The 22657-nt window shown below is 52.1% G+C and overlaps 1 protein-coding gene across 3 annotated transcripts; it reads right to left on the bottom strand.

Moving 5' to 3' along the window:
* Window positions 1–281: 281 nt before the first annotated feature.
* LOC122365291 (protein drumstick-like) lies at window positions 282–11564 on the bottom strand. 3 transcript variants are annotated; one of them, XR_006253716.1, is made up of 6 exons: window positions 11276–11348; window positions 8369–8411; window positions 7307–7424; window positions 5694–5804; window positions 3555–3605; window positions 282–1630 (listed from the first exon to the last, which is right to left on the bottom strand). XR_006253716.1 is itself a non-coding variant. In XM_043336398.1 (5 exons), the coding sequence occupies exons 3-5, from the start codon at window positions 7414–7416 to the stop codon at window positions 1570–1572; spliced, it is 282 nt and encodes a 93-aa protein (XP_043192333.1). In that variant the 5' UTR covers window positions 7417–7424; window positions 8369–8411; window positions 11276–11334; the 3' UTR covers window positions 282–1569. The 3 variants fall into 3 exon arrangements, 2 of the variants coding, with proteins under 2 accessions (XP_043192333.1, XP_043192334.1); XM_043336398.1 differs by lacking the exon at window positions 3555–3605 and having other exon boundaries at window positions 11276–11334; XM_043336399.1 differs by lacking the exons at window positions 3555–3605; window positions 8369–8411 and having other exon boundaries at window positions 11276–11564.
* Window positions 11565–22657: the final 11093 nt, after the last annotated feature.

The following is a 22657-nucleotide window of genomic DNA, read 5'->3' as shown; positions in this document are numbered from 1 at the left end:
GCCTTTGAGCTATCCTCAATCTTGTCGAAAAAGAATGCATACCATGCGCAGTGAGACGAAGGCCGTTCATCGTAAATGTTCGTAACATTAGAACAGTATATATTCAAGAAGGGAATTAAAAAAAATCTGATTAAAGCATAATTGTGTTTAAAATGAAATGGTAACAAGCATATTTCATTGTGTTTGCTGTGGATGCGAACTTAACCCATCATATTAAAATCACTGTCGCTTTGTGCTGGACATAATTTGCTGGCGTGTCTGGTGACCGAAAAACACAAAACTACTATAAATTAATATATTTCGTCGACATACGAATGTGAATGCGTGTGATAGTCGTAACACCCATAATTAATTTGCTGCTAGCAGTCAACCTGAAACCTGTGCTATCTAGCTGGAGGATCGACAATTGGCACTTAGAGACACCTCACAGTGGTGTCGTGGAATCTATCTATGCAGGCTTGTCATGCAAATAACACAAATGAGAAAACCATTCAAACCTGAAACTCACTCAAAGCTGAAAATGTTGGGCGGCAAATAAATACACTTATTCTAAACCTAAGCGCACAAACGTTAACTTATACACAGGCAACACAGGGTGCAAAAGACGGAGACTGGCGCCTCAGTGCTCCGACTCCGTAAGCATTTCAACATGCTCTCACCGCCTGGCACAGCACATCCGAGCCCCTGCTCTCAGCTCACACGACAACTAGCACAAGATCACAGTCGGGAGGGACGGGGCGCGCGCCGGCTGCACATTACACCGACACGGACAGCGGTCGCCAGCCCGAGCGCTGCAGCCCGCGCAGCGAATTTCGCCCCCTAAATTAGTCCTAATTACAGCAGCTCCAAATTTAGATCCGCCTAACTGAAAACGCTTCACCGAACAGTCCGCCATTGCCTACCAAACATGACTCAATCCGACACCAGTCCGTCGCTAACTACTTGAACGGACTGGGTACAAAGCGTTGACTTCACAGCACACTTAGTATGTAGTTGAAAATAAATAAGCTGGAAGACACAGTTAAATGGCACGGTCTGCTTGGACGGTATGGAACACCCGGATACAGTGACCTATTTGAGCAACTTATCTTGGCTGGACAGCATGGCTATATAATTAGCTCAACGTGGCTGGACAGCTGGGATAAACCGGACAGCTATGCATGGCTGGACAGCCTGGCCTGGCCGGATAGCACGACCGGCCAGCAGCGGGGAGGCGCTGGACAGCAGACAGCCGGCCGGACAGCCGCGCTGGACAGCAGACAGCTTCCAGGCAGGCGCGCTGGACAGCAGGACCGGCCAGACAGCCGTGGCGGGGAATAGAACCGACGGAGAGGCGACAGTCGCGACGGTCTGAACGGATGACTCGGCGTTCCTGGACAGGACAGATGATCCCGGCCCCGGCGGCTCGAGACGGCGCAGTCCCGGTGCCGCCCCGGCCCGGGACAAGCACCCGGTCCCGCGGCTCGTGACGGACAGTCTCGGTCCCGCGGCTGGGACGGGAAGGTCCCAGTCCCGCGGCTCGAGACGGCACAGACCCGGTCGGTAGCAGCGCTCTCTCGGGCTCGAACATCACACCTTGAGCTTGACGGCCTGGAAGCTCTCCTCCTGGACGGCCCTGGCCAGCAGAAGTCTGGAACGGACGGCCCACCCCAGTCAGAAGCGGGAGAGGCATTTCGCAGCACCATGGTCTTCTGACAAACAAAAACCAGCGGCTGCTCGTAGTCTCCTTTGAACGACAGATAGCTTTATACATGGATGTAGCTTGTTATGATACGCCATATTTTTGTTTAAGATATAGTATGTTGCTAGATTCAAATTTGCCTGATATTAATCATAACATCATTAAAGTTGATGCTAATACCATGACAGTTTGCCTTGACTGTGTTATCGGCGTATTCCATCGCTCCCAGGGATGGATGCCGTGAGTGACGTTCAAAAATATTAAATGGCCATCTGTAGCGATGCTGTTGATAGTGTCAGAGCTGAAAACACCTGCCGTTCGCAGTGTTTACACGGCCCCGCTGAAAAGTGTGTGCTGGCGAGCCGCATGCACGGAGACGGAAGAACTGGACGGCAGGCGCCAATCGGGGCGACTTTAATTCCATCGCCACATGATTTAATCGGTCTCAGCGGCTGCGGCGCACACCTTCCCAGAAATGACCAGACATTGGTTTTGGTGCAGTTCAAGTATACCAGAAGCATCTACACATCAATTGTTTTAGCTAGTTTACATCGGATCAAAATAATTGAAAAATTATGCTTGTTTTACTAGCCGCAGTGCTTGCAAGCGTTACGAGCGAAGCTCTGGCGGAATTCTAAATTCTTAGCAAATCCTCTGAATACCAATTTCTATAGGCTACGTAATAGCCTGGTTTTATCGGCATTCTAGAAAACATAGCATTACGCTATTGGTATTAGGTAAATGCAACAGTATAACGCCTTTTGGGGCGAGTAACGGAGCGAGCGAGAGGGTGAGCCTTGCACGTGCGAAATTTCGAGGGGGTACGTCCAACTGACTTGTGCACGGCACCCTACTAACCGGTTTCTAGCGATGTGCCAAATTTGAGCACAATCGGCCCAGCCGTTCTCGAGATCTGGAAGCGGCACCCTGCACGTGCGCACGTGCAAAATGGGTCCCAACTGACTTGTCCACGGCACCCTACTAACTGGTCCCTAACCGTGTACCAAATTTGAGCGTCATCGGTCCAGCCGTTCTCAAGATCTGGAAACGACCTCTGCACGTGCGCACGTGCAGCAGCACCCCAACTCTGGCACATGGATATACAGTGCCTAGTGGATGCCTATCTACATGCTAACTTTCAGCGCAATCGGCCAAGTAGTTACCGAGATATTGCAACAATTACAAAACTGACACCTCTTCGTTTTGCACGTGGCACGTGCATAAGGGGTCACCCACATGCATCGGGAACAGTCCAATACTTGGTAGAAGGAATGAAGCTACCCTACAAAAATTACCGCATGTAAATCGGTCAAGTGGTTGCTGAGATATAAGCCTCGCAAAAGCGTGGCCACGGCCGGCCGGCCGGCCGGCCGCTCAATACTCAGAAATTTCCGTTAATCTAAGGAAAGACTCCGCTCGTTTCGCCATAGAGATTCGCTCGCTCCGTAATAAATGTCAATCCACTGCAACGTAGGAAATATTTACGTTAATAAAAGAGATGTACCGCTGATGATCAGCTGAGAAATAAATTTTAATATTATTATTAAGTAGAGCCCGTTCTGACAACTGAGTGCTTGGATAAAAGTCAACACGGAGCTTAGGTATATTCTTTAGAAATCACAACATAAGCAACAAGGACGAAAATGATGTCAGATCAAATTACGTACAGTTTATTACTTACGCACCAGTGACTATCTTTGCGGTTGAAGACGTGCACGGAACAGCTATCTACCTACAAGAAACTTATGTTCTACGACTTGGAAATAGAAAAAAATCCCTAAGATCCCTTCGACCCATACGTATGCATTTATCAGGCATGTACTGCAATTGCATACCTTACTGATTAAAAAGAGAAATATAAAATAGCACTTACTATATAGCTTGAAGATATGTAGATGCATGCATGCATTGGTGAAGTCACCTTCTGTAAAGGGTTAACGTATTGAGTCAGTGAACGATACACCGAGAGGCATTGGGCAACCGAACACTACGCTACTGAGAGTCATGCCAGGTGCTGTTTCCCTCGACGTGCAATAGCGAACGCTGGTTGGATGAAGTCACCATTGACGTGTTTCCCCTCGCGCCTTTTATCAGTTGTCTGGTATCTTTGGAGGTGGTCCGGGGTCGATTGGGAACGGTGACGCCCCTCCGTCTGGTCCAGACAGGGTGTCCCTGTCGGGAGGGCCGGGCGCCGCCCCGTGGGTGACACTCCCTTTGTCAGCGGACACGGGCCCCGTCCATGGGTGTGACACCTCCGTCCCGCCGCCCCAATTAGTCTCGTGGCGGGCCGGCGCCGCTCGCGGCACGGCCGTCCATCAGGCCGCATTGGCCCACAGCGCGGCGGCCGGCCGCTGTAAAGCCGCTCGGCGCGCGCGGGTGGGCCGGCCGGCCAGCTCGTGGCCAACAATGCCCGAGTGCTGAGTTACGGCCGCTGCCGGCGCGCCGCGCGCCCCGCACGTGGGCCGTCCGTGACGCGGCGCCGCGGCGGCGGATGGCGGCGCACCGGCGCCGTGGGTGGCGCGGCAGTTTGTCTCCATTGGTCAGCGACCGAGAGTCAGAGAGAAAGAGAGATGTCACCGGCCGGCGACAAAGGGCGCGGGCCGAGGAGAGGGTCGCTGGGAGGGCGGGCCGTCGGATACCAGGCCGGCCGGCTCATGTGTGGGCCGACAGAGGCCCACCGGCCGGCCTGCTCTGGGACAGCCGAAAACGGAGGTATGTATGCGGACAGGGAGAGGAGAGGAGATCTCTCTTGTCATGGACGGACGCCTTTCCTTGCCGATGACGACCACTGCAGTAACGGCCATCGGAGGGAGGCTAGCCAGTACCGGCACCTCAGTGTGCAGGCTGGTCGCTGGCAGCCGGCAGCGCACCTCTCGGGGGAGCGGCCGGTCAGAGGTCACGGCAGGGTCGCGGAGCCGGACAGGATGTCTGCCGGGGCTCGGCGGAGCGCCCGGCGCGACCCGGCCCGTCTCTGCAGCACGGCCCGCCTTTGAACGCGCCGCCCGGCCATTGACGCGGCTGCAGTGAGGCAGGCGCCTCTGCCCAGCGCGGCCGCTGCAGTCACGCCGCGCTCAGTGAATAACCGACTCATTATCAATCTTGTGCTAAGGCGAAATCCGCACAGATTTGTAATACAATGAATGCGTTTATTTTCGGTAATCAATTTTGCTACATCGTTAATAACAATGTCTCGTGAGGAACTTGTCGCCCGGTAACAGATGACTGCCGAATGACTCGGCTGTTTTCGTCTCAATTACATATCATGATGAAGTCGTTAACAGAGTGGCTGGTAATTTGTTTCTTTTGTTGACGCGTGACCACCGGTGCCGGATGCGGGCTCACGAGTCGCCGGGCTCTCGGCGGGTCGCACGCTATCCCGGCGATAGTTCACACTCCGCCCCCCTGCAGTGAGCGCTCACACGAAATGGACCCGGACCAATTCGAACGGCACGACTTGGAACAGCCGCCGGAGCATATTCAAATCATCGCGGTTTCACGCTTCAAGGGAGTCGGCCGGATGGACACGCTTTTCTTGCGTGGAAACTCCATTAAGAAATCAGATCTCCAAACAGGCTAAGGTCGATTTGTTTTCAGTTTCTATAGAACTTCATACCGCTAAAACCGATGATGATGTTTTGACGTACAACAAGCTTTTTCTTTTAACAATTTACCTCGAACATCTAATGCGTAATTCCGGGATCCTTTTGGGTCTTATCGTTATCACTCGTTGTTAAAAATATCCTAAACGGATGTTTGTGGGGCGTTTCCAGCATGCACAACAGATTAAAGGCGTCCATCCAGTTCGCAGCACGTTTTCGGGAAACAGCGCCAGCCTAAGAAGACACCAACACAGCCGAACCAAGTGGTGCGAGCGAGAACACCGGGAAAGTCAAAAAACCATGCGCCTACCGAGCTAGTTCCGAGTCATGCCTCCATGCCAGGCCAGTCGCCCTTCAGAGTGATCTACTACAGAAGAGGGGGCCGCCGCGCCGGCCGCGCCGGGCAGGCTCACCTGAGGTCGCGCCGGTTACACGACGAGAGCTCGTTGCGCAGTTTGTAGATGTCGGCACTGTATTTGGCTGTGTCGTGAGACCTCTCGTGAATCATCAGATTGTAGGCTTTCCTGAAACGGGACACCTTTGTCAATAGTCGCTCTGCGCAGGTCCGCCACGGCACAACGGGGCGAGCGGATAGCGGGCCGTGAGCACCGGTGCAGCGGTGCTGTTGGAAAAATGAGGGTGATGAAAACAGGCCTCGCTTTGGCGGGTGCAGGGAAGGATGCTCACGGGGGTCAAAGCTCATGGTACACCGTTCTGACCCTATTTTGAAGTTATGCCAATGGTAGTGTATGGAAGGAAACGACCTCCCGGCCACGTTTCAGCTTTCACTCCAACCCCCACCCCCTACTCCACTTCCCCTTCCTTTACTTCTTCGGCGTCTGCTGGGGCCGCCAGCGTTCCTGAAAATCACGCGAAACACTGCATGCTGAAATTTCAGAAATTTACTGAAAAATTCGTGGTATAAACCGCAAAAGATGTTCATTTTCATTCAGCTAAATCTTTCTTTTTGAGTATGTTGGGTCTCAATTTTAACATAAAAAGTTCAGTAAACATAGATCACCATTCATTCCGGAGCTTATCAAATGGTATCCCTTTACTCTCACAACAATCAGAATTAGAAGTCAGGGTGACGCTTGGTGTCCACTTCCTCGAAAAGTTTATAGACATGGGACATACTGTGAACATGACAGGAGCAAGTGTAGAGAACACAAAAAGCTACCGCCCTCAAAACGGACCGTTATATTTGTTCCGTGCTCAACACCTTCACGAATGAAAACAATGTTTGGTGCCACACTTTTGCATTCCACTTTCCTTGCTGAACGGCCATAATGTTGGTAGAACTTCCTAGTGGCAGACATACGTGTATGTCTGCCACTTGTGCTGCTAAAAACATCCCACAACTATTAGGCTGAGCGGAGCTGTTATACACACAATATTTAGGTGTAATTGATAGTGGCCGTCCGCGGTGTATCAAGACATTGCTGAAACACGAAATTGTCTGAGTTTCTGAGAAGTGGTCCAACATACATGTATCTGTCAGCTCTAAAAACGTTAGTCCGCATTTCCCACGGGCTTACACTGTTGATTCGCGTGGTGTAGCTATATCGAAAGTTGATGCTTTGCAGTTGACTCGAGGGGTGGACTGGAAACTTGAACATTGTTCATGCCCTGCTGGTTTTAGCTCCTGTCCATGTCCCCGGTCAGCGCAGGCTACGCAGCAGCGCTGAGCATGTTTGTTTGGCCTGACGGCGATGCTCGACTGTTATGCCAGATATAAGTATCAGCCGTAAACGACATGGAATGGGATGTTATTCTAAATAAGCGGCAGTGCGGTGACTAGCCAGCTTCTTAGCTCGTGCCATGAAAAGCTTCGGAGTACCGCAAGTAGCTGCATTCTCGGGACACACCGAAACATGCTCATTCCTGCCCCTAACGGTGCCCACGGAACTCCGGTCAGCCGGCCGGCAGCATGAATGGAAATCCGAGATTAGCCGCGCGCGGGTTCGTGTTGGTTCTGCTCTGGCCCGTGAGCGGCAGCGGCAGGTCCGGTCCCGCGCTAACTCACCTGAACAGTCGCTGGCAGAACTTGCAGGTGAAGTAGCGGTCCGGCGAGCCGTTCCGGTTTCCCATGCCGTAGTGAGATCGGTCGTCCATCTCAAAGGTCGTGTCCAGCATGGCTAGGCCTGGCCGGGGCGGGGCACAACGTCACACAATGTGGGCACCGAAACAACGATACAACTAAACGAGAATCCGGATGTAAAAAAAAAATGTTATGCTAGGAGCAGAACTGCAGAACAAACTGATTTCAAGTGGGATAACAAACAGCAACAAGGCCAAGGAGTAATCAATTAGTGGATTGTTTTTTTTTATAACTTTAAAAATGGAATTATTGTACTGGAACATATTGTTTATGGCAAAAAGATGCGGCTTTGGATTGTTTTGCACTGAAGCGTCTAGTCCCGGACGTTGAAAATTTATAAAGGTTTTCCTAACATGGGGATAAAAAGTAATTTATTTTAGGCCATGTTAAGAGACAAATGTTATTTATTGCCACTTTATCAGCAAAAGTGCTGTTGCTTCAATATTGGAAACTGTTAAAATTAAAAATTATACCCAACCACATCAGTCAAGGTCTGGCAGAAGCGGTGTTAACTTTCCCTTTTAGATGAACAAGAGAAGAGAAGTGTTTACGAAGAGGACCGTAACCTCCACGTAGTTTTTAGTAGTGCTCCACCACCTTTTAAAACATTCAACATCTGTTGATATGTTGAAGACCCTTCACCTGAGAGGGCACCCTCATCCCCAACTTATGGTTAGGTTAAGTTTCGGTTTGTTAGTGCTAGCTTCTGTAGCGGTCAGGAGAGACAGCCGACCGACTGGTGGACTCGGCAGGGACTAATCTGCAGGTTTGGCAGAGGCTGCAGCGACTGGCGAGAGACGGTGAGAGCAGAGGTCAGCAGGTGGTGAGAGACAGCGAGAGAAGAGGCCAGCGCCTGGCGAGAGACGGTGAGAGTAGCGGGCGGTGAGTCGGCGGTGAGAGGCCGACAGCACCTCCCACCGCGCCCTGCACCAGCGCGCCGTCCCCGCTGCAGCCGACAGCGAGATGTGAAGACAAAACATTACTTACTACCGCCCGTTTAGATGACTTTCGCATGCAACACATTGTGTATCTGAAACACCCAGAACATGCATTTAGGTCAGCGAGGCGAGACGATGCGTCTCTCGCGCTCACACGTCCCCAGATGACTTTATCATGCAATCGATCGAACACCCGCACACCCTACACCATGCATTTACCCCGTCCCCCTGTGTAAACCGCGGACCGTCTAACTGCCGTGCAGATCTGCTGGGGCGGGCACACGGCAGGACACTATATCGGATTGAAACAGGCTCAGGTAAGGCCATCGGAGAGGACAGGAACTGGACCAGACCGTGTGAGGTCCTAGAGGACAGGGACCGGGACAGGTGAGGCCACAGTGAGTGAGATATCTCCGGGAACAGACAGACAGCACGAGACAGGAAAAGGATGGCTCATGGCTCATTCATTGTCGCTCCTCTGTGACTTTGCATGACCAGCCAAAGGTGTCATAATCCGGAGCTGGAATCGGCCGGGCCAGGCGAGAGCTGGAGCAACATGTGATGTGGTGGGGCTGAGCTCACCCCCGCTCACTCCTCGTGCCATACCGAGCTACCGGGCCGGCTCAGCGGGGATGGGGACGGGAGGGTAGCACGGGATCGAGTTGAGGTGGGACGAGCTGTCAAGCTACAAACAGGCTGGAAATGGTGCTTACAAACCCCGTACAACCGCGGCCCAATACACATGTATCCCCCATACGCCGCCTACGTCCTCTGAGCCGTAGGCCCCATGCAGCGCTAGCTAATACCGTCTAATACGCTCAAATGAGTGCATCTTGCCACCTTGTCTGGCGATCCACCCTGGGGAGGGGCGATAGTCAGCTAATGCCGCACCCAAGGTGAGCGACCGGACACCGTGGATTAGGCGGCCGCGGCCGGACGGCCCACTCCCAATTTCACACTCTGTTGGCCGATCGGCCGGCCCGGTAGCTCGGGCATCACACGAGCGACTGCCGGCGCGGCGATCGGCACGCAACTGCGGCCGACAGGTGCTGCGGCGACTCGTCACCTGTCGCTGTTTGCGGCGCGGCTAATGCGGCGGCTAATCTGGCCGGTGGCTCACGGCCCGCTGCAGGTGATTGATGCGCGGCAGCGCGCCGCCGGCTGCGGCCCTTTTTGCAGCGCCGGCCGCCGCCGGCCGCCGCTGCCGTGTTACGCGCGCCCGTCCCGTGTCAGCCCAGCGCCCCGGGCGGTCCCGTGCGCGGCGCGTGCCGAGCCCGCGGTCACAGGGGCGACCAGCTGGGAACTGCAGCTGACAGGTGTACTGGGTGTAATGTGAGAGACAGGAGGACGGGATCTGTGTGTCCTGTCCGGGTGATTTGTGGACCAAATGAGCTAGACAACGGAAGGAAACAGACTGACACGGTAGCAAATATGAGCGGAATTATTTTAGATGCGACATAACCGTCAATGAGCAATTATGAATTAATGAATTTGATGGGGTCCAATAAAGTCACAGTGGTCATAGGTGATAGGGCTGGTAGCCTTTTGTATAAAAGTGCCTTTTTCTTATTAAGCCTGCAATGAAGATTCTGGGCTGTAATGTAAATAGAACCAAGAAATGTCGGCTCCATACCTATATCGTCCTTCTATTTTAATGCCGGTGTGTAATTAAGATACGAGAGCAAATCGTTACAGTTCAATGAATAATAAACGTTTTTTTTATTCTGAGTGGAGCTGTCTCTGACCTTATCACTCTCAGACGAAGCGAAAACGGTCGAAGCACAAACGGTTCTCCTAAAATTCATTGTCAGATGCAATATTTTCTTCCATTATTTCATAGCCGTATTGATTTAAAAATCGGTGTAAAATGAGTTATGGCCTGGTGCCCCGTCCATTTTCGGTAATCGAAAAGAAAAAATGTGCGGTACCCGCTGATATTTCTCTTTTACTCAGCCACGGATATAATTGATTCAAAACTTTCAGCTTTTGCCGCTAAGAGAAATAGGCGTGCGGTGAAAATATATTTTGGCCGGCCTAACAATATGAAATATTTTGAGATTCAAGAGGTTGATGAATCGACATATTTTTCTGAATAAACACCTCTTTTAGATGTGATTACAACAATACCAGTAGGTACGGCAGGAGACGGCAGCACTCTTCTCTTTCTCGAAACGACCAACGATTAAAATGGCAAAAGAAAACTTACAACTGGCAAAGAGGAACGGTCCTTAGAAGGTGCCTTCCATTTGTGAGGAAAATGTTTGATGTGCCAACCTGACACCGCTCTTATCTAGTTACAACCGCGCGGTGTCTCCAAATCGGGTGTGGAACGTCCCAGAACCGCTGGAACACACTCGGTGACAATATGCATGCATGCCAGCCCAGGATTCCGATCAGCGGTAGTGGCGGGCTGCCGTGCCGGCCTCCGTTCGCTACCGGCAGCGGCTACCATTTGTGAGGCCGTGTTCCCGTCCGTGGGTGATAGGCCCATATGGACCCGGACAGGGCGCAGGGCTCGAATTTAGAGCCGGCGGAGTTTTTACTAGTCGAGAGACCGGTGAGCACGGGAATGTGTGATTGAGTCAGGTTGGGCCGTCACAGCCGACGAAGGGCCGATGCTGCCCCCCGCGGGCAGTTTGATGCCCGCGGGCCCGCGAGTGTTGCTCGGCGTGGGATCAGTGGTCCCAGACCCAGCCCCAGTCCCAGTACCAATCCCAATCCCAATCCCAGCCCCAGTGCCAGTCTATCCCTGCAGCAGCGAGCGCGGATTGCCGGACAGAGTTCCCACCTTGCCGAGCCGCGGCGGCAGCAGGCGGGCAGGTGCGATGTGATTGATTGGGGTACGCTCCAGTGGGACCCGCTGGGACTGATGGGGACGGCGACACACGGCCGCCGACAGGGCACCCTCGTGTCGGCCCGGTATCAGGTGACGGTGACGGCCCGCCGCCCGGCTCACCTGAGTTAGAGGGCTCCTGCGATCCAAACGAGTCCACCTCTGATCACAGAATGGGGCTTCGGCGCTGCCACAACGCCCTGGTCTTCCATCTTCATTTTTTCTATACATTTTTGCACAATGCGTGGCAAGTTTGGTGACGTCATCCGGTCCACCCCCGCGGTGTGATTGGCGGGTGCCGCCGTGACGCTGCGCTGCGGCGTCGGTCATTGGTCGGCGGCGCGAGGGGGCGGGGTCGGGGCGGCCGCGGTTGGGGAGCCGTCCGGCGGCCAGCGCCAGTCGGCACAAAGACGGCCGGCCGGGGTACGGGCGCCGGGGCGCGGCGGCACGGCCGGGGTACAGGCGCTGGGATACGGGCGCTGGGTGCGCGCCGCGGGCGGGGAGCGTGGCTGGCATGCACTGCAATCCGACACGGTCCACAATTCTGGCATACCTATAACTCAGTCCTGTTACTCCACACGATTCCACACAGGTGACAATCCTGACAAACGCAAGATAAGTATATTTCCCCAAGACTAGCCATCACCATCCTTGTTTATGTTGCCTTGTCAGGGCTGTGGCGGTGGTCGCCACAAGACATCCAGATGAAATGGTGAAGCCAACTCAATCCCGGGCACATTACACCTCACAGGGGTAGCCGATTATGTAACTGGTTGGTCTGTCCCACTGGGACACCCCGTATCGCCGGGGGAACGTGCACTGCCGCTGCGGCGCGCTGTCGGTGATCCTCTCAGTCCAATGTCTCCACCCCATCCTCTTAGCACATCGATGTGCATTACTGTTTTATGCAATGGTCTTATTGGACCGAAAGCGACTGCTTTGAATAAGACTGCACAAAAAGTGAGTTGTAGACAATGCGAGCCGTTCTGTGTCAGCAGAGCGTCTCACAATCTGCTGAGCCACCACAGCAGAGCGTATAGTTGGATGACGATTTAATCGCATGCTGACCGGCCGCGGAAGCCTACACACAGCATAACACGCAACATCAGCAGAAGTGCGATGTGCGCACTGACGGTAGTGCACGCGATGTGAACAGCGCCAGTTGTCTGCAGGCACAGTCGGCCGACCAAAGCCAGACGTAGGTACTGATATCTGATGAGCGCCGCTCTGGGTCTCTGGGCGCCCATTTCAAATGTCATAAAAAATATGTGACCTCTGAGCATTACAAGGCTGCTACTTGTTTTGATTTAACAGCAGGTTTGGCTGATCTGTCACAAAGCCTTGTCCTATTCGGTACCTGTAGGAGAACGGAACGCTAAAATATGTTTTATATGGCTGAAATCGAAGAGGGAAAAGTAGAATTTTCGCTTGACAGTAATCGGTCACTGCTCTGCATTCCGATCAAGGTCATAAAAGCATTGGATGTAACATAGCGGGCCTAAAAGTCTTTAGAAGATAAAATTGGACTTTTCCCAGCGTCGTCCTGGCCGTCAACTCGTATCAACAGCATTATGGGCCCCCATTTGTTTTCCCGAACATTTGAAAGCGGAGGTGAAGGGACCCCTTGGAGACTTGTTAGACAGCCACTTTCATCATCCAATTTCTGTTGAAATAGGCAGAAATCGTATTCGTGTGAACATATAGGTATGTTTATGCGATCAGTTGCAGCCTGAACCGACCAGCCAATGAGCCAACGTTTGTACGTCAAAACATTTTTTTTTGCACATCGGGAGGCCAAGCATTAATACGAGAAAGAAGTCACCCTCTGTCTGTTGAATTTTAGCTTGCCATGAGTGCTGTACGAAAATCAAAATCATGTGCTGTACCCCGAAGGGCTTACAAAGGCGACTGACTTAACATAAAACGTTTTATGAGCTGTTTACACGTAAATGTAGAACGAAAGAGTATAGGGGAGACTGGTGGAAGTGGGTCAAAACTTTTTTTTATAAAGTTATGACCTTTTTGTATCATAAAGTCTACCTGAAAAATCGTACAAAATCGAATGCTTAGGATTCGCCCAAACGGCTTGAATTTTCTAGCAAACGAGCTTTTTCGTCCTTTGCTTCTTTTACATCTAGGTTTTGAAGTTTCAATCATAATTAACATGATTCTCAATCAATCGAATTTTATCGAAAGGTAATATTAAGGCGCACTGGGACACGTTTAGAATGTAGGAGCTAAATGTAGGAGAGAACTGGGGCTGACCAGGGTGTGTGACAAAAATGATTGCCTACCTATATAATAGATATAGAATTTGATGTCCCAATGCCAATCAAAAAGGGATTTAAAAATTGACACAAAAGAAAAAAGCTGCCTAACTAACTTTTTATTTTAACCCTCGCCTGGCAGGGCATTTTTCATAACACGGCCTGGCAGGGGGGTCGATGCGACCCCCCTTCGCGATTGGCTCCTATGGCACCTAGAAACACCAAATTTGGTAGGTAGGTGGGTCCCCTGGAGTTCTCGCCCCTCTGCAAATTTGGTTGCTCTAGGTCAATATTTAGGGGGTTTTGGGGGGTATAAATGTAAAAATTTCGCTAAAAACAGTTCAAATGTTTTTCGCTTATAACTTTTGATCTAATTAAAATAGAGCAAAAAGGAAAGCACCAATGAACTCAGCACGTCAAGGCGCGTCGAATGGTATACCCTTTAACCTGCTTAAGTGTACTTAAAGTTTTTCTTAAATTTTAATGAAACTTAAATTAATTAATTAAGTTCAAGCTAACCAAATTGCATTATATTGCATATCATTCGATTCGGCTGATCACAAGGAACACAATGACACCATTTTTAAGCTCTAGCTTCATTATCTGCCAAGTTATTGGCAAAAACATCATTTGACCTCAGTTGACCTCATTTGACCTGACCCATGGATAAGTACACCAAACAAAGAAGCATCAAGTGACCTGCTGTTAATTACTGTGGTTTCAAAGCGCAAAAGTGATAGAACGAAGCGGATATGTCCAGTATTTTCCGAATTTAGTATTTTCCCATAGGCTTAACATTACGACATAATGACCTCGGCTCTAACTGACCTCAGGTCAGTGACATCAAAAAACCCGAACTATATGTTATACAACTCGGTGAACTTAGCACACCCTGAAAGTTTGAAGGAAATCAGTCAAAAACTGTGAGTTTAACAGGTGCAAAAAGAAAATTGAAATTTGACCATGACCTTGTACCGATTTTACTGACCTGGTGACCTGACCTAAGGTCACCCGGACCTGAAATGTTCAGGTCATATGTAAAAAGGCTGCCCCATAGGCTGTGCCAAATTTGGCGGCGCTGCGTGCCGCCGTTTTTACGCTATCTTCGAAAAACCTTAGGGGGGGTTGCATCGACCCCCCCCCTGCCAGGGTGAGGGGTAACACTCGGATGGGTTATATGGGAAGTTTTGAAATTGGAAAAAAAACGAATGGAGCCATAAGTGACGTCATATGACTCAAATGTACCTACTTGAATCTTAGCACATTGCTTGATAGGTGATAGTCCATATATGCATCTTTTGACTTTTTGGTCTTCAAAATATGAAATAAGCGGAACTCAAATGATAAATATAAATATTTTATCACACATTCTTATCAGCCTTAAAAAACATGCATTTTTATAGGCAACTGTGAACCACCATGAAGAGCTACTTTCATTGTCTTTTGTTGTTTTGTATTCAACCTCCATTAGATTTGCGCCTCTTAAAAAATTGATAGCTTTTCCCAGTTTCTTGAAGCTTGTATGCTGTGACCTCACAAAAATGGTCATAAGCTCGTTTATAGACAAATCAAACCTAAGTTAATAGACAATGTAAAACTGATTCATAAGAAAGTACAAAAAGTTTCACGTTATCGTTTTATCGGTTCTTGTCCCATGAGCTATATCACGAGTGATTAGCATGGAGGCTGACACCGCCCTTCTCCTCGATAACTGTCAGGGAGTTGAGGCTTCGCAACACTGTTCGCCCTTCACCTATACCAGTGGCCGCCCACTATGTATATGTAGTGTGCATGCTGAATGGGTGTGTTCATTCCCCATTCGGCGCGGAGAACAGAAGTCGCCAGCCCGCGCAGCCAGTCCCCTTTTGGTGACACCTCTGTGAGCGCGTGAGTGCTGACCTGTGAAAAATGTCGCCACAAAAATCGTCTGCCGCTACCGTGTCGTCTGCAGCGCGCATTAGCGGCGCCGGGCGGGACGGTGTTCGGCGCACACCATCGCCTCATAGAGCGGCGCGCGGCCGTGTCACTGATGGCTAACAGCCACCGGTGCAGCACGGCAGCTCGGTCCTTCTGCGAAGGCGGGCTCACCACCAGCACCCCTGTGTGGGGCTCCATAGAGACCACACGGTGGGTGTGGTCACCCAAAACTGCTTCCGTGGCCTAAATCAGTCCTATTTTATTTTCTAAAATTCTAAATCATTTGATGCCTGTTGTATGTAAGGCATATAGCCTTCAGAGGCCAGGCTGTACCTGTCCCTAATTTCAGCAGAGTCAGGCTCAGTGGAGCGAGTCCTGTCTCAGCTGGCCCTCCTGCAGCGGAGACACAATGGGGCGAGCCCTGTCTCCTGTCCCTCAGCACCCTGTCTCAGCTGGCCCTCCCAGCAGAGACGCAATGGGGCGAGTCCTGTCTCCTGTCCCTCAGCACCCTGTCTCAGCTGGCCCTCCCAGCAGAGACGCAATGGGGCGAGCCCTGTCCCTCTCAGCGAAGAGTCAGTGGGGCGAGCCTTATCTCCTGTCCATCCCAGCAGCGTTGGACTCAGTGGGGGACTCGCTGGACTCTCCTGTCTCTCAGGACCCTGTCTCCTGTCCCTCCTAGTGGAGACACACTGGGACGGGCTCTGTCTCCAGTCCCTCCCAGAGCGGAGCCGGGGCCGGCGGGCCCTGTCCCTCCTAGCGGAGACTCAGCGGGGGAGCTGTCTCCCTCCAGTCCCTCCCAGCAAAGACTGAAGGCGCTAGACCAGGCCCGTCTCCTATCTTTTCCAGTCTCCTGTCCATCCCAGCGGAGCCGGGGCCGGCGGACAGCGAGTTCACTCCGGCCCGGTGCCCACTGCCGGCCACCACTGATCGGATCGGCTCCTGTTCGCCCACACCCGCCCCGGCCCGGACCGGCAGCGCGCGATGGCACCGCTCGCGTGCTCTATCGGCCGTGTACCGGCGGAGGCCGCGCTGCCTCTGTTCAGCGGCCGACACGAACCCGGCGCGACGCCGCGGCCTGCACCGAACACATAGAGCTCCGCGGTCCCACCAACTGGCCGGCGCGGCGGCCCATCGAACACAGGCGCGGGTAGAGCTGCCCAGTCCCACCACCCGGCGCCCCCAGTCCCCTCATCCTGACAGAGCTCCTCATTCCCCAGCCTCCTCACCCGACGTCCCCATATAGAGCTGCCCAGTCCCACCACCCGGCGTCCCCAAATAGAGCTTCCCAGTCCCATCACCCGGCGTCCCCATATAGAGCTGCCCAGTCCCACCACCCGGCGTCCCCAAATAGAGCTTCCCAGTCCCATCACCCGGCGTCCCCATATAGAGCTGCCCAGTCCCACCACCCGGCGTCCCCAAATAGAGCTTCCCAGTCCCATCACCCGGCGTCCCCAAATAGAGCTCCCCAGTCCCATCACCCGGCGTCCCCAAATATGTAGAGCTTCCCAGTCTCCTCGCCCGGCGTCCCCAAATAGAGCTCCCCAGTCCCACCACCCGGCGTCCCCAAATAGAGCTCCCCAGTCCCATCACCCGGCGTCCCCAAATAGAGCTTCCCAGTCCCATCACCCGGCGTCCCCAAATAGAGCTTCCCAGGCTCCTAAACCAGTCCAAATAGAGCTTCCCAGTTTCCTCACCCAGTCCAAATAGATAGAGCTTCCCAGTCCCCTCACCCGGCCCGACGCAGCCCCCTCAGCCAACGAGCATGGTCCAGAGCCCCCCCCCCCCCAATCTCACCATCCCGGCCCCAGTAGGTCACCGAAAGACGTTTAAGTACCAGACGACGGTGGAGAGCCCTGAGGCACCCATTTGCTACGAGCGAAACGTAATGGCGATTGAGTGATAAATCAAGATTGAGATTTAGATAAATGAAAATTTAGTATTAACTATTAAGCAAACCAACTGCGCTGTCGTGTTCATTTGATGCAATGTCTTCTTTATACATGGGTGATTTAATGTAAACTTTTTTGAAGGGATTCGTGTTTACTAAGTGTAATGCATAGGATGATATAATGTAAACATGTTTACGTGAATGTGCTCATAGCATGTCCTGTAATATCATGCTTTTGAGGGTTGGGCCAAAATATAATTCATTCATGAGGCATAGCGATGCAGTTGCGTGCCGGTGTCCGCGCCAGCTGGCGGCGCGAGCATGCGGCGTTCCGCCACCGTGTGACACTCACACCTGAAAAGGTGGGAAATCCAGCCCGGCTTATGACGAGCTCGCTCATTCATAGTGTGCAGTTGTGTGCCTTCCCCGGCCGACTAAGACGGTGGGATCGCACCGCCCCGTGCCACGTCAGCGGCCGAGCCGCCCGTGTCGCCGCTCCTGACCCGCCCGTCACGCCGCTCCTGACCCACCCGTCACGCCGCTGCTGACCCACCCGTCACGCCGCGCTCCTGACCGCCCGTGTCCAGCGGCCGCCAGGAAGATGTCTCTGATGTCCAAGGCTGACTCGGTGCGGCTTACAGGTAACACGAGATAGCCCGATCTCAAGACAGATCGGAGAGACTGACTGGATTACCATACCGCGATCGCGGTCTATCTGCATCACGAAACCGTCCACGGAGAAAAGAGTCACACCACCTGGCCATGGGTATGTCACAAGAGACCGGGAAACCTTCCCGGCCCGACCGCCTCTCACGGAAAAGGCCACGGAGCGTGATGAAATGTCACCTCTCGCGTGCTCAGACGGCTTTGTGGCCGGCGAAGAGTGCCAGGGGTCCTGGGAACTAGATGAAAGGATTGCCGCGGCACTGACAGTGAGGAAAAGCAAGGTTGAGGCAGTCGCGCTGCTATGCTGCCTACGCGTGCGCTCACGCATACGTCACCCTCTGAGGTTTCAGAGACTAGAGAGTCGGAGGATTACACAGACACTGTTATCACTAATGGCTGTAAGTATACAGTAGCTGACAAAGAAGGAAGCAGTTAACGACACGGGTGGAGAATGTTTGAAAAAGTTACCCCGGCCGGCGACCGAAAGTCAGAAAGACGATGATGCTCAAATATTTGTTAACGGTTATCAACAAACCCCTATTCTGTGGCATAGAATAATGGATGTCTGCCGTTTGTGCGTTTTTAGGGAAAACTGCTGCCAGCTGCACGCAGGTGCGGAAGATTTCGTAATTGTAACAACAATTTTGCAACACGCCTTAAAATTTCAGACGCATGTCACCTAGTGCTAGGTCAGGTCATCAGGTCAAATTTGCTGGATGATCGTGCTAAAAATGCCATCATGCCCTTTGCAAAGCTTATTCCGTGGAAGTTGCAACCTTTTCACACAAAACAAAACGTCAAATTTAACCGTTTTGACCCTCTTATTGGTTTGAGCTCGCACATGAAACATTATTCGCGACCGAGCCTTAAACGAGTAATCGAATGTTTTGTTTGCAGTGTTTAAACTCCGTTATGCTCATGAACTGTGAGAAAAGTTGTCGGAGAACGCTAAAATCAGAGAAACTTGGCTTTTGATGATCTATGGTGATTTTATTATTGAGCTTGCCTAAAACATGGCCAGATTTCTCTGATCACGTTTGTCGCTCTTTCAAACGTCGTTCCGCTTCTCGCCTCGTATCCCAGTAGCCGAGTTAGAAGGAGCGTGAAAAGACCTCTCGACTCAACGTGTTACGATAAGGCCACCACCCTGGCGCGGGTTAAGTTGGGGGAGCCTTGAGCCCCAGCAGCTCGTCCTTCTATCTCACTGATATTACCCTCGTCCTGTCTTGTGATGTTATTACAGTGCCATCTTACGATAACGGCCCTTAAATATGATTTACTTCTGTAATCTGTTTGATGAAACATGTCTGGCTCCGCGATGAAAAGGCTTAAAAACATAGAAGCCCAAAAATGAAAATAAAGCAAATTTTCAAGAACTTTTCAAGGTAGATAAGAATAATGAGAGACGCTTTTATAGATGGCAGTTTTTTGTATGGAGACAGCTTTTAGGATTTACAAAAGTGGAAAAAGTTACCCCGGCCGCGCCGGGGTCGGCTGAAAGTTACCCCGGCCACGGCCGGGGTGGCCGGGGCAGGTTCTCCACCCATGGTTAACGATACAGCCACCGAGGGTGTCGGCAACAAAGGGAGAGCTGCAATAAAAACAGCTTAGTTAGCAACCAACATGTTAACGGCCTGGGCCAGAAACTACATTAATTCAATTAACTCTAACCTCCAATAATCATTGACGAACTTAAACGTTGACGTTATAGAGTGATTGACGAGCTAGTATGATTCGCACCATTCACTATCGATTGCCAAACGTCTTTTAATTGACTGTGCAATCGCATTCCAAACTCTTTTCCTCATACACTGAGCCTCTAGGTTTGATACCATTGTTTCAATGACATCATCGCCAATGTCAATCACAAACAAGATCCTGCGCCATTTTACTGCGCGATGAAGCCATTTTGTTTGATGACTGCAGACTGCGAAATAATGGGATCGGACATCAGGTGGCTACCGCAAGAGCATTACCAACCGCAATAACTCTTCGGCCATCCAGTCGGCCATTAATGTCAGGCTCGAGTGTTGAATCGACGTCTTTGACAGGCCATAAATCATCAATACTGGTTTCCGCGTCGGCTGCAACGATGACAAACCAGGTAATCGAGCCTTTTATCGGTCGGATCGGCTGATAGCGTGACAGAGCTCGGTCGCGGTGATTAGTTTCGAAACACGGTAGCCACGTGCCGGGTCGAGCCGGTCGCTGTGGCTACAAACGAGTGCAAGGGTCGGGCCAGAGTGGCTGTGGAGGGAAGGGAGCCGGTGGGACTGACGACAAGCTGGTGTGGACGGATGGGATCTACGGACCAGGCCGGCGTCTGTAGACGCGTGGGAGCCGGTGGCTGCGGGTGGACCCGTCCACGGCCACCCGTCCACCCAGTCCATGTGGACGGGTGGGAGCCGGTGGCTGTGGATGGACCCGTCCACGGCCACCCGTCCACCCAGTCCATGTGGACGGATGGGAGTCGGTGGCTGTGGAATGTGGGTAGACTGGGTGAGACCGCCGGCTATGGACGACTGACGCTGAGGACTACACAGTGGCTGTATGTACATAGACGGGGCGGGTCGAGCGGTGGAGACCCTCAGCGGCCGGTGGCACGGTGGAGCCGCCCCCAGCGGCCGGTGGCACGGTGGAGCCGCCCTCAGCTGCCGGTGGACTTCAGCGGCGCGGCGGCCCCTGAGCCGTGTGTCCGACCCCGCGGGACGGGTGAGCGTGCTCGATCGGTGTGTTTGCCGACGGCAGACGCTCAGCGATGTTCGGTAGTGCTGTACATCGGACGTCTTTTGTATCGGCATGGGGATTACGGGCCGTTATAGGGCAGCGGCCAGCACGGGCAGACCACTTGTCCTTCATGTCTGTGTTGGCATTCACGGACATGCATTACCAGACACGAACAGGCAGCTATATCATGCCAATAAACCATATACGTGTTCGGCGCACGCTTGGTATTTTCACTTTCCAGCAGTTTTATGAACTACAGATCTCCAATGCATCACAGACTAATATCAGTTCATCGGTCATTCCCCGTGATGAAGGCTGAATCTAAGCGCTTCATTTTTTGCTGCTGCTGCTGCTTGGTTAAACCTTTGCGGACTACTGGGGACATTTCTGGGCCGCATGACGGGAGAACAACAAGTAGCTGTAAAAATGGCTGGTTCCGGCTGACGTCTCGTGAGCACGCCGGACCAAATACCGTGCACAGAGCTCCATACACCTCGGCAGCGCCAAATTTGAGGGAAAAGATTCCCGGTGCCTGTAGCACAGAAGCTGTTCGTTAGAGCTAAGCCCTACGACAAGTTGTTTTTTATTGTGAAAAACCATGATAAATTGTTGCAGGTGGCGAGTGTCCCACATGCTTTTGGCTGCACCGAATTACATATAGGTACGCCTGGAGTGTGTTGATCAAAAAACGACAACTTAACTAGAGGTATGATTTCTTCATTTATTCTACAGAGCTATCCGACACTCATCTAACCGATGATCGAAAAAAATGCCTAAAAACAAAAATCGAGAGAGAGAGAGAGAGAGAGAGAGAGAGAGAGAGAGAGAGAGAGAGAGAGACAGAGAGAGAGAGAGAGAGAGAGAGAGAGAGAGAGAGAGAGAGAGAGAGAGAGAGAGAGAGCTACGCCTTCTTTGACTAACTATACAGGGGCGCGGGAACTACTTTCCGACTGGGGGGGCACGCCATGATAGAGATTAACCTAGGGTACCCCCAAATCTAGTTTTCTCACTGGTTTTAGGCCACTTATTTTTCACCCCTCGGCTTTTTCAACAAAAAAAGAAAACATTTGCAAAACAAAGTGTGGTATTCCGTCTCAAAGCTGTGGGGGCACCGCCCCCCCGGCCCCAGAGTTGGGGGGGGCAAGCTGCCCCCACTGCCCCCCCGGCTCCCGCGCCTATGTAACTATAGGTATGTAGGCTCAAGTGAAATTAAATCACTCTAAACTCGAGAGTTTGTATGGTGTGAAACGTTCTTTTTAGCATGATTATCATTATAGTTGTGGTAAGAATGAAAAACAACCTTTTGCTGATAACTAATGGAAGCTGATAATCCAAAACATCAGCAACAGGTTATTATTCATTCTTACCCCCCACCCGCTGGGGGGAGAGACCCCTGTGTTTTTTTCGCAGATAACTAAAAAAGCAACTGCGAGTTTTCACTCATCATTTTCAGTACCTATCTGAACATCAATTTCACACAACTGAAAAAATGGGTTCTAGGTAACCTCAAGTCATGAGTTATAGAAGTCAAACTGAGGTCGAGTTCGTCGATTTTTGGTCGGAAAGATTCTTAGGACAACACGTCTCTGAGCAGCATTCATGTGAATCCGTCAGAATCTAGAGGTGGCACTGCAGACCAGCCGCCGCTCCGGACCGCGGCCGGCTGGACCCAGGCAGCGCTGCGCCCCTCTACGAGCTCTGCTATCAAAGCCGTCAGTGGGAGCTGGGTGGCGCTGCACCCCTCTGCGAGCTCTGCTATCAGAGCCGTCTGTGGGAGCTGGGTGGCGCTGCGCCCCTCTGTGAGCTCTGCTATCAAAGCCGTCGGTAGGAGCTGGGTGGCGCTGCACCCCGGCCCTCTGCGAGCTCTGCTATCAGAGTCGGTGGGAGCTGAGTGGCGCTGCATACCCCTCTGCGAGCTCTGCTATCAGCTCCGTCGGTGGGAGCTGGGTGGCGCTGCGCCCCTCTGCGTGCTCTGCTATCAGAGTCGGTGGGAGCTGGGTGGCGCTGCACCCCGCCCCTCTGCGAGCTCTGCTATCAGAG

The sequence above is a fragment of the Amphibalanus amphitrite genome, unplaced genomic scaffold, assembly GCF_019059575.1.
Source record: "Amphibalanus amphitrite isolate SeventyFive unplaced genomic scaffold, NRLGWU_Aamphi_draft 000728F_arrow, whole genome shotgun sequence".
NCBI classification, from domain to species: domain Eukaryota; kingdom Metazoa; phylum Arthropoda; class Thecostraca; order Balanomorpha; family Balanidae; genus Amphibalanus; species Amphibalanus amphitrite.
Note: the sequence above shows the minus strand (reverse complement) of the source record. Positions and strands in the feature narration are given on the sequence as shown.